Raw genomic sequence first — 13,840 nt, 5'->3', positions numbered from 1 at the left:
CATGTGTATTAATTTGTACCTCTCAATCTACATTATTCAGTGATTTATTCAGTTTTCAAATTTATGCTGCCTTTTTGATCACCCGGTATCTAGCAGGAACTAAAACCCAGTTTCGGTTTTGGAAATCTCAACATTGTTTTGTATACAAAGGTACTTCTGTTGGTTCAGGCACGTTGTAAGTCGTCTTATTCCTCTTTTAATATCATGACATCATCTGCATACAGTAAAGCATTTAACATGGTATCTTTTTACATTTTAATTCATTTGTATATATTGCTTCCAATTCAGAATAAGTCATTAATGAAAATATTAAAAGTAGTGTGTTATATTGGGCACCCTTGTTGCATTCCTTTACTTTTTGCAATTTTTTGTGTTCTTATTTCAACAGTAGTTATCATAGTTTTTGATTGTTTGTATAGGCTTCTTATGGTCTTAATAAGTTTATAGGGTATCCATTGTTTTCCATTATAGTCCAAGTTTAGTTTCTGTTCACATTGTCAAATGGTTTAACGAAATATGTAATTGTTATTTGTGTTTCCAGCTTATATTCTCGTCTTAGGAACAAGGATTCGTGCTATAGCGGTCGCGCCGTCAGCAGCGGCTGTTCGTTTGATATCGCAGTCGCCCAGAACCATGGCGATGGCCATACGCCCCTTTACTGGACCACTGGAATCAAAGTTTGTACACAGCTGCACCTGACAGCCAGCATCCTGCACAACAATTCTGGAAACCATCAAGTTTACCTGAAGGCCCACAATACGACAGAAATGAAATTTTAGTTAACTGAACAATTTGTGATCGTCGGTACCGCTCTGTATAGTACACAAGCTCAAGACAACAGAGAAATCATTCACAAAGTGAAATGCAGCTATTATTGGTGTTTTCATGCTCTGTACTCTCCTTTTAATCATTCCCTCGATTGCCCTCTAACGCCTTTGGTGTTTCTAGGGGGTGTCAGAAACTTTAAAATCAAAACCTAACTGACGGTAAAAGTACCTAAACTGAGTGGTTTTGAGCTCATGTAGTAACAGCCGCAAGCGAAAATTACTTTTTTATTGTTGAAAAAATTTCATAGCGACAAGTTGAGCCCATAGCAACTATTCAAAGAGACGACTGCCACGTTGATGGGTGCTTATGGCTGAATCTTCTTTCACATGATCCGGCATCATCTACTTCTGATGTACCAACAGTTCTTTGTTGAGACCTTTGGACAACGCACTGTGACTTGAACGATCCAGTTCCTCGCAAATTTCTGATAACAGCGATACTTTTCTTCCAGTTAGGATGAAAACTCTTCTGCGTACATTCGTTTAACAGTCTGGGCACTATATTCTGATGCACCATGAATTCAATTCATTTTCTCACGTTCCTGAAACTGATAATGTCATCATCGGCGACGAGTCATGAAATGTAAGCAGTGAAAAATTTCACTGTCGCCACATCAAAGGATTTTGAGTATTGTTTTGAAAAAGGTACCTTCAAAGTCGAATTGACAGACATTGCTTCTTATGAAATGGAGCACAAACACGCGCCTCAGATGCAATCGTCGTTCAAGTCCTCACACCATCCAGGTATATATTACCACTGGTTCCTCGTCTCAAAATACGTATTTTCGCATCCTTTACTGTCTGTATAACGTTGACCCCAAAGGTTTTAGGTACCTTGTGTCCTTGGAGAAGATCATTTTTCATTTGCCATAATCTTGTATGCTGCTAGTTGCTGTGAAAGCAACGTACATCGGCAACAATGCATTGCCAGAAGGTTATGGTGACACAAGTTAGCATATAGTGCGAAACAGCTCTTAGAGTTTCAGATACTGTCCTTTTCGTCCATTATAGTCAGTATTTGCACATAGATAAATCTATCTTATTTATTAGTGTTCAGAAATTTTGTAGCTATGACATGTGAAGAAAATACGAAAGCAAGACGATGCATACTTGATGTTCAAAGTTTTTACATTCGGTTCACAGTGGTGTGCTCCTGCTCCAGGAAATTTACAATTTGTAGCAAGTAACAGTACTTGAAAACTAAATTTTTTATTTGAAATTAAGATATGTAAGCAGAATAACAAGCAGAAGATTAAAACTGGACAGCTAGTGTGATATGTGTTAGCTCATATTATAATGTTTCACCATTATAGGCCATCGGGATGCGGTAAAGAAACCAACATTATCAATTTCGTGATTATATCCGATGCCATGCAGAACTTATGGACGAGATGCAGCCTTGCTGTAATAAGCACTCTGATTGTCCTGTTTCCAAAAAACAAAAACAGGGTGCCGTAACTTTTGGAGATGAGAAATATGACTGGACATTAAAATACCGAACTGTTATTGGATGATAAACATACTCCTCAACGCACTGTCAAGGTAAAGAAAGCTCCCGCTCCGTGGCTCACCGCTGCATTACGCCAGTTAATGAATAAACGTGATGCTGCACATAGGGCCTTCAAGCGTAACCCAACTCCCGAGGCATACGAAGGTTATAGGAAACTCCGAAACAGAACCAAGCAAAGTGTGCGGAATGCCAAAATCAGACATGCCCGCTCTGTCGTATGCTGCATATCAAAACCTGCTGCACTGTGGAAAAAGCTGCGCAGTTTCGGTATAGGGAAGCGAAGATCTGATTCTGTTTATCAAGCATCTGCAGAAGAATTAAACGATTTCTTCTCAACAGCTGTAAACTGCCACGCAGCGACAATTTTCCAGCTCCAAGATATCAATCTCTCGAGAGACAAGTTTTTCCTAAAACATGTCACTACCGGCACAGTACACAAGGCAATTATGAGAATCTCTTCCGAGGCAGTAGGAAATGATGGAGTGAGCATTGGCATGATTAAGAACGTCGTAGACACTATTATTCCAGTTATCACAGACATCTTCAACCTGTCTCTTGTCAGTAGTACATATCCTACTGAGTGAAAGCAAAGTTTAATTCAGCCTATACCCAAGACTGACAACCCTAAGTCGCCAGGTGACTACAGGCCGATCAGCATACTACCTGCAATATCTAAAGCCCTAGAATACATCGTCCATGAACAGCTGACGGATTACCTCAAAACTCATAACATCCATGACGAATATCAGTCAGGCTTTCGAAAGTACCATAGTACAGCAACTGCATTAATCAAAGTAACTGATGACATTAAACATGCTATGGACAGACGTGAAGCTACTATCCTAACACTGCTTGACTTTAGCAAGGCTTTTGACACAGTTGACTTCGATATATTACTAATTAAAATGAAACAGCTGAATTTCTCAAACAGCGCAATACACTGGTTCGACAGCTACCTCAGAAACAGAAGTCAACAAGTCATTTGTGGGTCGGAAAAGTCATCATGGAAAAGTGTGCGCTCTGGAGTTCCCCAAGGCTCCGTCCTTGGTTCACTACTCTTCTCACTGTACATTAATGATATTTCTTCAGTGATTCACTCCTGCACCTACCATCTATATGCCGACGACATCCAACTGTACATAAGTGCAAGCCCCAAAAACATTGCTGGCGCAGTAGCGAGTATGAACGCAGATCTTTGCTCTGTTTCTCGATGGGCACAGAACCTAGGTCTGAAACCAAACCCCAAGAAATCCCAGGTCATACTTATATCTCATCCAAAGTTAATCAGCCGGTACTTTCGCGAAACAGTCCCTACAATACTCCTCAATGGTACCCAACTACCATACAAAAAAACAGTAAAAGACCTTGGAATAATCTTGGATGAACACCTAAACTGGGAAGAACAAACAGTCACAGCTTGCCGGAAATCGCTCTCCTCCCTACATGCAATTCAAAAATTAAGAAAAATATTTCCAACCCATGTTAAACAAAAATTAGTCCAAACACTAGTCTTGCCTAATCTGTACTACTGCGATGTAGTTCAACACGGCACAAATAGTGAAAATTCTAGATGCCTTGAGCTAATGATGAATGCTTGCGTTAGGTATGTGTGCAATATTCGGTTGTATGATCATATCAGTCCTTCATACTCCCAGCTAGGTTGGATACGCCCACATAAGGCACGCGATCTCCACACGATGTGCTTACTTCATCGATTTCTTAGCCACTGGTGCCCCCAATACTTATCTTCTCACATTAAACACCTATCATCATTCCACAATCGCAATACCAGATCGGATACGTCGTGCATCTTGGCTGTACCTTTACATAACACAAAATATTTCTCCGTGTCATTCTCCATCTCAGCCATACGACTATGGAACACACTCCCCTGTGATCTGCGTCTTATCCAACTACTCAACATTCAAGAGGGAACTCAAAACTTACATATTAGGGACGGTATAGCCACCATTGTTGTGCCCCTCCCATCTCTTTCTTTCACCTCCCGATCACAGCTTCAAATTTTACCATTCTAGTTCTCTTCCTCTAACCTATCTACCTCTTATATATCTCTTTCACCCCATTCTATCGTCTTATGTCTCTGCTCGATGAGAATAACTCACAAGGTGCAAGAATATAACGAGAAAAATCCCAACTAACAATGGAACTGACATTCACAAAAGAAAAGTATGTTTACTTTCATATAGATAGTCACTATTATTATTATTATTATTATTATTATTATCATTATTATTATTCTTGATTGTTATAATTATTTTTTTATTGTTATAATTATCATTGTACTACTTTTATAATCTCTATTTTTTTTCTTTAACATCAATACTGCATAATACGTTATATGTCCTTAATGTTATGTAGAAACTGTAACTCGTTCAATCTGAGTAGGCCTGGTTAGGTGTAAGAGAGGGCCTAAGGCCCTAATCTTGCCAGGTAAAATAAATGCATAATGCATAAATAAAATAAATAAATGTGTGGCCTTGCTTAGAATATCTCTGATTGGACTATTTCCTAAAAAGGAGAGTGATTTACAGAGTGTGTAGCTTAGGAAGAGAAGAGGGGAAGAGAGGAGTGGGGATTGAGAGGGAGGATGAGGAGAGGGGAGAAAAATTGGGTGGGGAAAAGGTAGGGGAGAGGATACACATGGCTTAGGGAGAGTGTTTGGCTTCGGAGAGTGGTGGGCATGATGATAGTATGTTTGTCCTTGTATGGAGACAACCCACAGTCAAATGTCATATTATCGAGAATACCTGTTACATTCCATAACCTACAAGTACTTTTTTATGAAGGAAGTATCAGTCATAGTGTGAGCAGAATTATTTAACTTTTCTACTGCATTTTTCACATTTAAATTACATTGAAATAACACTTCGTGTTTGAAAAAGAACCCACTAATTTTAAGTATACATTTAATGGGGAAATTAATAAAAAATTACATCAATTCGTACATATCATGAAAGAGAAGTTTTATTTAATGTTAGTAGACGTCAACGAGTGATCCATTTGTTGCCCTGCACACGTCGAGACGACGTTCCACTTCTTGCCACATATTCACCAACATTCCAGGTGTAATTGTCCCAACTGCCACGACGTTTCTTTCCCGTAAATGATTGATTTCTGTGATCTTTTCACTGTACACAACATCTTTTATGTGGCCCCAAAAGAAAAAGTCCAGTGAGGTTAAGTTTGGGCTTCTTGGTGGCCAATGTATTGGGCCAGCCCTGCCTGTCCACCTTCCTGGAAAGCGAGTGTCAAGAGCCGCACACACATTGTTACTGTAATGATGTGTTTCGCCATCTTGTTGGAAAAACAAAGCCCCTTTTCCACCTCAACATCGTCCATTTGGGGAAAGATATACTCTGTCAACATATGACAGTAAACATCCCCGTTTATTGTTTTTTCTACAAAAATGAAAGGACCAATCACACAATCTCCCATCAAACCACACCAAGCATTAACTTTGGGAGAGTCACATTGATGCTGAATAACTTCATGTGGGTGCTCCGCCCCCCCCCCCCCCCAAATTCTGCAGTTATGACGTTTAACTGTTCCACCTCATTAGAAAAGAGAATCTTTTTTAAAAAATTGACATCATCATCAATACTGTGTAGAAAATCAACAGCAAACTCGTACCTTTTGATTTTATCAGTAGGTTTTATTTCATGTAACAGTTTCAATTTGTAAGCACACAAACTAAGCGTTTTACATACATCATACACAGTACCTTTAGGCTAATTGTAGACTAATTGTAGACCACATCCAGCCAATGACTTCTTCAGACTCTGAACACACAAAACACATATCTGTTCAATAACATCTTCAGAAGTTCTCAGTCTACATGGTGGATTTGCTTTTGAAACACTACCTATTTCCTTGAAAGACTTTAGCCAATGACAGATAGTTTTTACTGTAGGTGGTTCACCACCATACTGACATCTAAAATTATGTTGTGCTGCTATCACTGACTCAGTTTTCACAAATCAAATAACACATTGCGCTTTCTGTTGTGGAGTACACATTGTTGCTGAATTGCTCCGCACTGCAGTGCACGCACGCCTGAACTGAGGGAACAGAGGACAAAAAACAGTACTGGTGCCTTCTCAAGGTCAAGCAGAACTGCCAACTGCAGGGGAGCCAAACTTGGAGAGTTAATGAATCAATCTAGGACACATTAAAACTAGGGAGTTCTTTTTCCAACACACTGTATTATAATCTTATACATTAATTTTAAGAGTTTCTGTTAAATATTGTTCAGTGGAGTACAAGTTCCCCAACAAAAAAAACAACAAAAAATGGCTCTGAGCACTATGGGACAACTGCTGTGGTCATTGGTCCCCTAGAACTTAGAACTACTTAAACCTAACTAACCTAAGGACATCACACACATCCGTGCCCGAGGCAGAATTCGAACCTGCGACCGTAGCGGTCGCACAGTTCCGGACTGCGCGCCTGGAACCGCGAGACCACCGCGACCAGCAGTTCCCCGACAGAAAGTTCTTTAATTCATTCGTAAATTCCGCCACATTAGCATCAAGACATTTTACTTATTCTATCAGAGTGTAGAATATATTTCTTCTCGTGTGAATTACTTCTTCATATACTAATGTTACATCGCATTATATTTGTGCTTTGAATTAGGTTTTGAGAAAAACAGAAATATTGATGATGACGAAGGATCTACACAAGATGGAGAGAAACAGTACTAAAATTATCAAGGTTTATGAAGAGTATGCAGGGTGTTCTATAACCAATGGAAGGTATAATTCTTATAAAATAGTATTATATTCTGAAAGTATAAAAAACGTAAAAGATGATTACTTAATCCTCTGCCCCACTCGTCTTTTTTGGTACTTAACTCAAATTCTGTGCTAAGTTTGCTACCAAGTCCCTAGAATTCTTCAAAGTCTTCCTTGCTTTCAACGAGAGGAACTGTCACCTGCGATCTTAGCCGTTGGCATCTGTATTCATTGCACTCTTATTTTCGTTCTCTAGCCTTCCCTCACTTAACATATACCTTCTTCGTCATACAAATTATACGCTCAGTGTACAGGAAACACACTGTAGGAAGTTCACATCCTTCTCTCGTACACTATAAGAATGCTGAATATTTGTGCTTTCTTCCATAAATGACAAATCAGAGAATGTTACCACTAATCAATATAATTGTCGTTTTGGTCGCTATTTATGTTTTTATTATTATTAAATATACCTCAATGCGTTTCGGCCACGGCCATCATCACAATCACATTTAAAATCTCGACAGACTGTACCTAATCAATTCACATGTACACTTGTACCTTGAGTGAAGGGACATGTGTACATGTGAACTGACGAGATACAGTATATTGATATCTTAAATGTGATTCCATGAGTCATTGTACAAGTGAGCATGTGAATTGTCGTGATACAATGTATCGACATTTTAAATGTAATTGTCATGATGGATTTGGCCGAAACGCTTTGAGGCATATATTTAAAAAAATAAAAATGTAAATGGCAGTGACGAGGGACAATTATACTGACTGAATGTTTGTGCCAGAATGGTTGGCTTAACGCACCCACGCAGTAGCTGTCACAACCTTAGCTCACCTGAAGGCCGCAGGATCCTCCTGGCAGGTGAGCGCGTCCAGTATGACGCTCTGCTCAGAGATGACGCTAGTATTCTGGTACAGCTCCTGCAGGAAATCGTACGCCTCCGCACCGCCCTGGCGAATACCTTCGCAATACACGACGCTTTTCATATCCGGGTCCACCCTGGAAGAGAGAGTGTACTGTGGTTAGGTGTTCTCTAGCCATTTCCAGGCGAAATTAAGTTCTGAAATAAACACGTAAACAGGCGCTGCTTTTCATTAGCTGGCGTATTTAGAACCTAGCGTGTCTCATATCTCACCAATCTGACAACAGGTTAATTCATGTTTATTGTTGTCATTGTTGTTCCGCAATCGTAAATGCGCGAATCTCAGATAGTTCTTTCGTTCATGAGATAGAGGTAGCTGATTTTAAAGTTGGGGGATTGAAGTTGGCGTCATGTTTATTGGCTTCTGGAAAACCTTCGACACTGTCGATTAGTAAACAAAAAACCATACTGAATATTGAAATGGAACCACTTTCCCATTTCTATCCTTCCCATTACTATGTGCAGACCTTCATGTCTACTCTGTTTCATGCAAATAACTTTTATATAATAAGCAGATCTTAATCAAGCATTTTCTGGTGTAACATAAATATTGATATTAATTTTAATTCTTAATTCAAATAGCTTTTATATTATGTGCAGACTTTAATTACGCATTTTCTGGTGTGACATAATTACTGATATTAATTTTAATTGTTAATTAATTAATCTTCCATTTAAAAAGATGTTAATGTTTTGTCGGTTGTTTGTTATTTGGAGGAGATGGGTTTTGGAGGGAAGTTGAAACGGCAGTTGAATGCACGTGGCTCGTGGTGATGGAACAATTTGGCAGTGGAAATGTTTTGTATTTTTCATGAATAAACGACGATGACTCAAAGAAAAGTTCTGCAGATTATTATTGTGACATACACATATAGGGAGACCAGCTGCATTAAGACCTAGGATTCTCTTTCCTAGCGGAGCAACCTAAATCCCAAGGATTTTAGGTTAAGTATTCCTTTTACTAGCAACAGAGAACTGACTCTATAAATACAACTCTTTTAGTTTTTTCCGGATGTTTATCTGGTGGTGGAGGAGCCAAAGAAATATGTGCCTAATTCTGTAAGTGCAGACATTACTATTCGAGTACTCTTCAACATAAGAAGAGCCATCTGATCTCATCGATAGTAACTGGAATGCGTCCCAAGGTAGTGGGAACATTTCAATATCAGATATCAAATACAAGTAAGTGCGTTGTTGTTAAGGGGAGAAGGCAAAGCAGCGAAGGAAGAGTGTTAAGAACCAATAAGCTGAGAGAATACCTACCTGTATTTTGATATTAAGGTCAGGTTACAAATTCAGCTAATGAAAAACAATGTTTTTTATCATTATAGGAATGTTTCGTAGCATTTGTATTTTGATAATGTTACATGTTGATACGTGGAAGGCTTTGATTTTTGATTAGATGTGAATGATTTTTTTGAACTTGAGTTACATCCCAGTCGCAGTCATGTAGACTCAACCTGCCGCCAAAATTTATAACGCCGTTTTACTCGGTAGCTAAAACTAAGATAGAGGACACTTTCGCCTCTACCCAGCCCTGTGATAGACGAGTTTTAAAAAAAATTCTGTTCCATTTATAAACGGTAGCTTTCACTTTTTGTGTGGTGCAGCCGTTGTCCGAAATTACAAAAAATACTCCTGAAAAGTAGGTTTTCAGAAATGTGAAACATGCCAGTGTAATAGATTTACGTTTCTAAGTCAGTAGAAGCAAAAGATACGGCTATTTATTTCGCATATTTTGAGACGCGCAAACTTACTCATCACAACCCATAGATCAACTATCTATATACATAATTAAGTCTGTATGGAGCCCTCAGAGCGCACGAGTCCTACTCGAATGTACCCGCCACTATCTTTTCTTACACAGAGAGCAGGGAAACGGAAACGTTATTACAACTAACCACCTTCGAGCACAATGGATTTGAAACAAAACGCAATGAACAGTTTTAATTTAGTTAAAGATATACCAACAATAGGTCTTCTGTGGTCTCATTCTGACATTTTGTCAGAGATACGTGGGGGAAAAAAAGGAAAGAAAGAAAAGCGAGTAAGTGACTTACCATTAATACGCACAACGGATGTCAGTTACTTCAAGTAACTTATCGCGCTATTTCGATAGCATGTTTTGACAGTGGGGGCAATGCTTACGTTCTAATAACGGAAATTTTATGTTATTCATTTCATTTTAAACTGTGGCCGTTTTTCCTCTTTCCTGTTTAGCGACTTTTGAAATGCCAGTTAAAGTAGTTTAGATGAAGGCAATTATTTCGCATAACAGGTTTTCTGAAAAGAGAAATGTCATACAATCCGCGATGATACTGTAATGAATACTATGTGACAACTTGACATGTAGTTGTAAGTAATACAGTGTTACGAAGTATGCCTGTCACCTAGGACGTGATCATAACCGGTAGCTAAAGAAAACACGTAGTGAGCAGCCGTGGTGGGCATGAATGGGTTTTGTATGTCTCCTTGTCTGCCTATTGTTTTGTACTCTCCTGGAAACTCAGTCTTTATTCTCGCAGTGAGTCGGACCGGGACGACCACAAACTTACCAGTTGGCGGTGTCGTTAGGGTCGGCCATGTAGCGCTCGAACTGGCCAAACGTGGTGTCTCTGCACTCGGTCTGGTTGCCGTCACAGGCGAGCCTGGCCACCGTTGCACGCAGGATCCGCGTCACGTGAGAGTCTTCTGGGCACGCCTCGTAACCCAAGGCAGCCGTCACGTTGGCCACAAGAGTCTGCGACAGCGTCTGCAGCGATGCCGACTTATTATTATTATTATTATTATTACTGCTACTACTGTTAATAAAAAACATGTCGAGGCACAAAATGCGCACATCTAGCTAAATTTGGACAAACATTGATTTGTGTTGAATGATAATGACAGAAGAAGAGATCTATGTATCACCGATTTCATAGCGCCAATATTGTACACGAGAATCATTGTGATAGAAAATGGGGTACTGAAGACCAAGAGAGAACAATAGGATTTAGGCCAAGAACGAAGTGCTCGGATTGAAAAGAGTGTAGAGAGTGATGCAGTATTTCGCCCCAACTGTTCAGTGTACATCTAAGAAGCAATGAATGAAATAAAAGAGTGAAGAGTGGCATTAAAATTCAGTGTGAAGAGGTATCAATAATATAATGAAATTGATATCTTAGTGAAGGTGAAGACGAATTACAGGATCTGTTGAATAAACAGTCTAATGATTGTAGAATATTGATTGAGAGTAAACCGAAGGAAGACGAAATTAATGAGAAGTAGCAGAAGTTCGAATAGCGAGGAATGTAACATTAAAGTTGCTGATTACGAAGTAGACGAACTTAAGGAAAACTGCTCCCTTGGAAGCAAAATAACTCATGACGACGATACAACGAGGACATAAAAAGCAGATTAGCGCAAGCAGAAAGGACGTTCTGCTGAAGAGAAGTCTACTAGCACCAAACATCGGTCTTAATTTGAGGATGAAACTTTTGAGAATGGATATCTAGTTCACACCATTGTGTGGTAGTGAATCATGGACTGCGGTAAAACCAGAACAGAAGAGGTTGTGCTACAGAATATTGTTGAAATTAGATGGACCGTTAAGGTTTGGAATGAATACGGTCTCCGCAGAATCGGCGAAGAAAGGAACACATGGTAAAAGCTGACAATGAAAAGGTCGGACAGGATGTCAGGACATGTGTTAAGACATCAGGAAATGACTTCCGTGATAGTAGCAGCAGCTTTAGAGGGTCCGTGAAAGCTTAGGGGAAGAAAGAAACTGGAACACACACACAACAAATAATTGAGGATGTAGTTTGCTAGTGATTCTCTGAGATTTAGAGGTTGGTACAATGACTTAAGTCCGGGGAGTATGGTGGATGGTAAATTACTTCGCAGTCCAATCGAACGAACAGAGCAGCCCGTGCATTGTCGTGCAAAGTGATGGGTGGGTTGCACAGTAAGTGCAGCCGCTTCTTTCGCAAAGCTGCTCCAAAAACGAACAGTAATACTGTGCATTGACGGTCTGCCTTGGAAGAACGTTATGCGTTACGATAACACCATCACAATCGTACACGAGAATCACCATAACTTCAGACCGCTCCATTCGCAACATCAACATAACAGGCTCTGCTAACGGTATACTACGCCTTCCACCTCGCTGACAACGGGTTCTACACAACGCTGTTGACTACTTTGAAGGAAACAGGTACAAAAAGGTAACTATTTTTGTAACGGTTGGTAATAAATACACTACTGGCCATTAAAATTGCTACACCACAAAGATGTGCTACAGACGCGAAATTTAACCGTCACCAAGAAGGTGCTGTGATATGCAAATGATTAGTTTTTCAGACCATTCACACAAGGTTGGCGCTGGTGGTGACACCTACAACGTGCTGAGGAAAGTTTCCAACTGATTTCTCATACACAAACAGCAGTTGACCGGCGTTGCCTGCTGAAACGTTGTTGTGATGTCTCGTGTAAGGAGGAGAAATGCGTACCATCACGTTTCCGACTTTGATAAAGGTCGTACTGTAGCCAATAGCGATTGCGGTTTATCGTATCGCGACATTGCTCCTCGCGTTGGTCGAGATCCAATGACTGTTAGCAGAATATGGAATCGGTGGGTTCTGGAGGGTAATACGGAACGCCGTGCTGGATCCCAACGGCCTCATATCGCTAGCAGTCGAGATCACAGGCATCTTATCCACATGGCTATAACGGATCGTGCAGCTACGTTTCGATCCCTGAGGCAACAGCTGGGGACGTTTGCAAGACAACGACCATCTGCACGAACAGTTCGACGACGTTTGCAGCAGCATTGCCTATCAATTCGGAGACCATGGCTGCGGCTACCCTTGACGCTGCATCGCAGACAGGAGCGCCTGCGATGGTGTACTCAACGACGAACCTGGGTGCACGAATGGCAAAACGTCATCTTTCGGATGAATCCAGGTTCTGTTTACAGAATCATGATGGTCGCATCCGTGGTTGGCGACATCGCGGCGAACGCACATTGGAAGCGTGTAATCGTCATCGCCATACTGGCGTATCACCTGGCGTGAAGGTACCGGGTGCCATTGGTTACACCTCTCGGTCACCTCTTGTTCGCACTGACGGCACTTTGGACAGTGGCCGTTACAGTTCAGATGTGTTACTACCCATGGCTCTACCCTTCATTCGATCCCTGCGAAACCCTACATTTCAGCAGGATAATGCACGAACGCATGTTGTAGGTCCTGTTCGGGACTTTCTGGATACAGAAAAAGTTCGACTGCTGCCCTGGCCAGCACATTCTCCAGATCCCTCACCAATTCAAAACGTCTTGTCAATGGTGCCCGAGCAACTGGATCGTCACAATACGCCAGTCACTACTCTTGATGAACTGTGGTATCGTGTTGAAGCTGCATGGGCAGCTGTGCCTATACACGCCGTCCAAGCTCTGTTTGACGCAACGCCCAGGCGTATCAAGGCCGTTATTACTGCCAGAAGTGGTTATTCTGGGTACTGATTTCTTAGGATTTATGCACCCAAATTGCGGGAAAATGTAATCACATGTCAGTTCTAGTATAATATATATGTCAAATGAATACCCGTTTATCATCTTCATTTCTTCCTGGTGTAGCAAATTTTAATGGCCAGTAGTGTAGTTGCCGCTATTTAAGTTCCAAACTTTACCTTTTATGTATTTAATATTTATATATTTATTTATATATATCTATTTTTTATATATAAAATGAGAATAATGTTGTACATAAGTAAATATAATGATAATTTCAAAGGGGCAAACGTTGAAAACTGATTGAACATCTGTAGGGG

At 40.3% G+C, this 13,840-nt stretch overlaps 1 protein-coding gene across 2 annotated transcripts in view; it reads right to left on the bottom strand.

Annotated features, from left to right (window-relative positions):
• Positions 1 to 13,840, bottom strand: part of LOC126354353 (aminopeptidase N-like) — a 143,217-nt gene that overhangs the window by 18,854 nt on the left and 110,523 nt on the right. For both annotated transcript variants that reach the window (XM_050003929.1, XM_050003928.1), the window contains 2 exons: positions 10,588 to 10,784; positions 7,945 to 8,109 (listed from right to left, as the gene is read on the bottom strand). In XM_050003929.1, coding sequence (XP_049859886.1) covers positions 7,945 to 8,109; positions 10,588 to 10,784 — 362 coding nt within the window. The remainder of the gene's footprint in view (positions 1 to 7,944; positions 8,110 to 10,587; positions 10,785 to 13,840) is intronic.

The sequence above is a fragment of the Schistocerca gregaria genome, chromosome 3, assembly GCF_023897955.1.
Source record: "Schistocerca gregaria isolate iqSchGreg1 chromosome 3, iqSchGreg1.2, whole genome shotgun sequence".
NCBI lineage: Eukaryota > Metazoa > Arthropoda > Insecta > Orthoptera > Acrididae > Schistocerca > Schistocerca gregaria.
The sequence above is the reverse complement of the archived record's forward strand: the minus strand, read 5'-3'. Positions and strand labels throughout refer to the sequence as shown.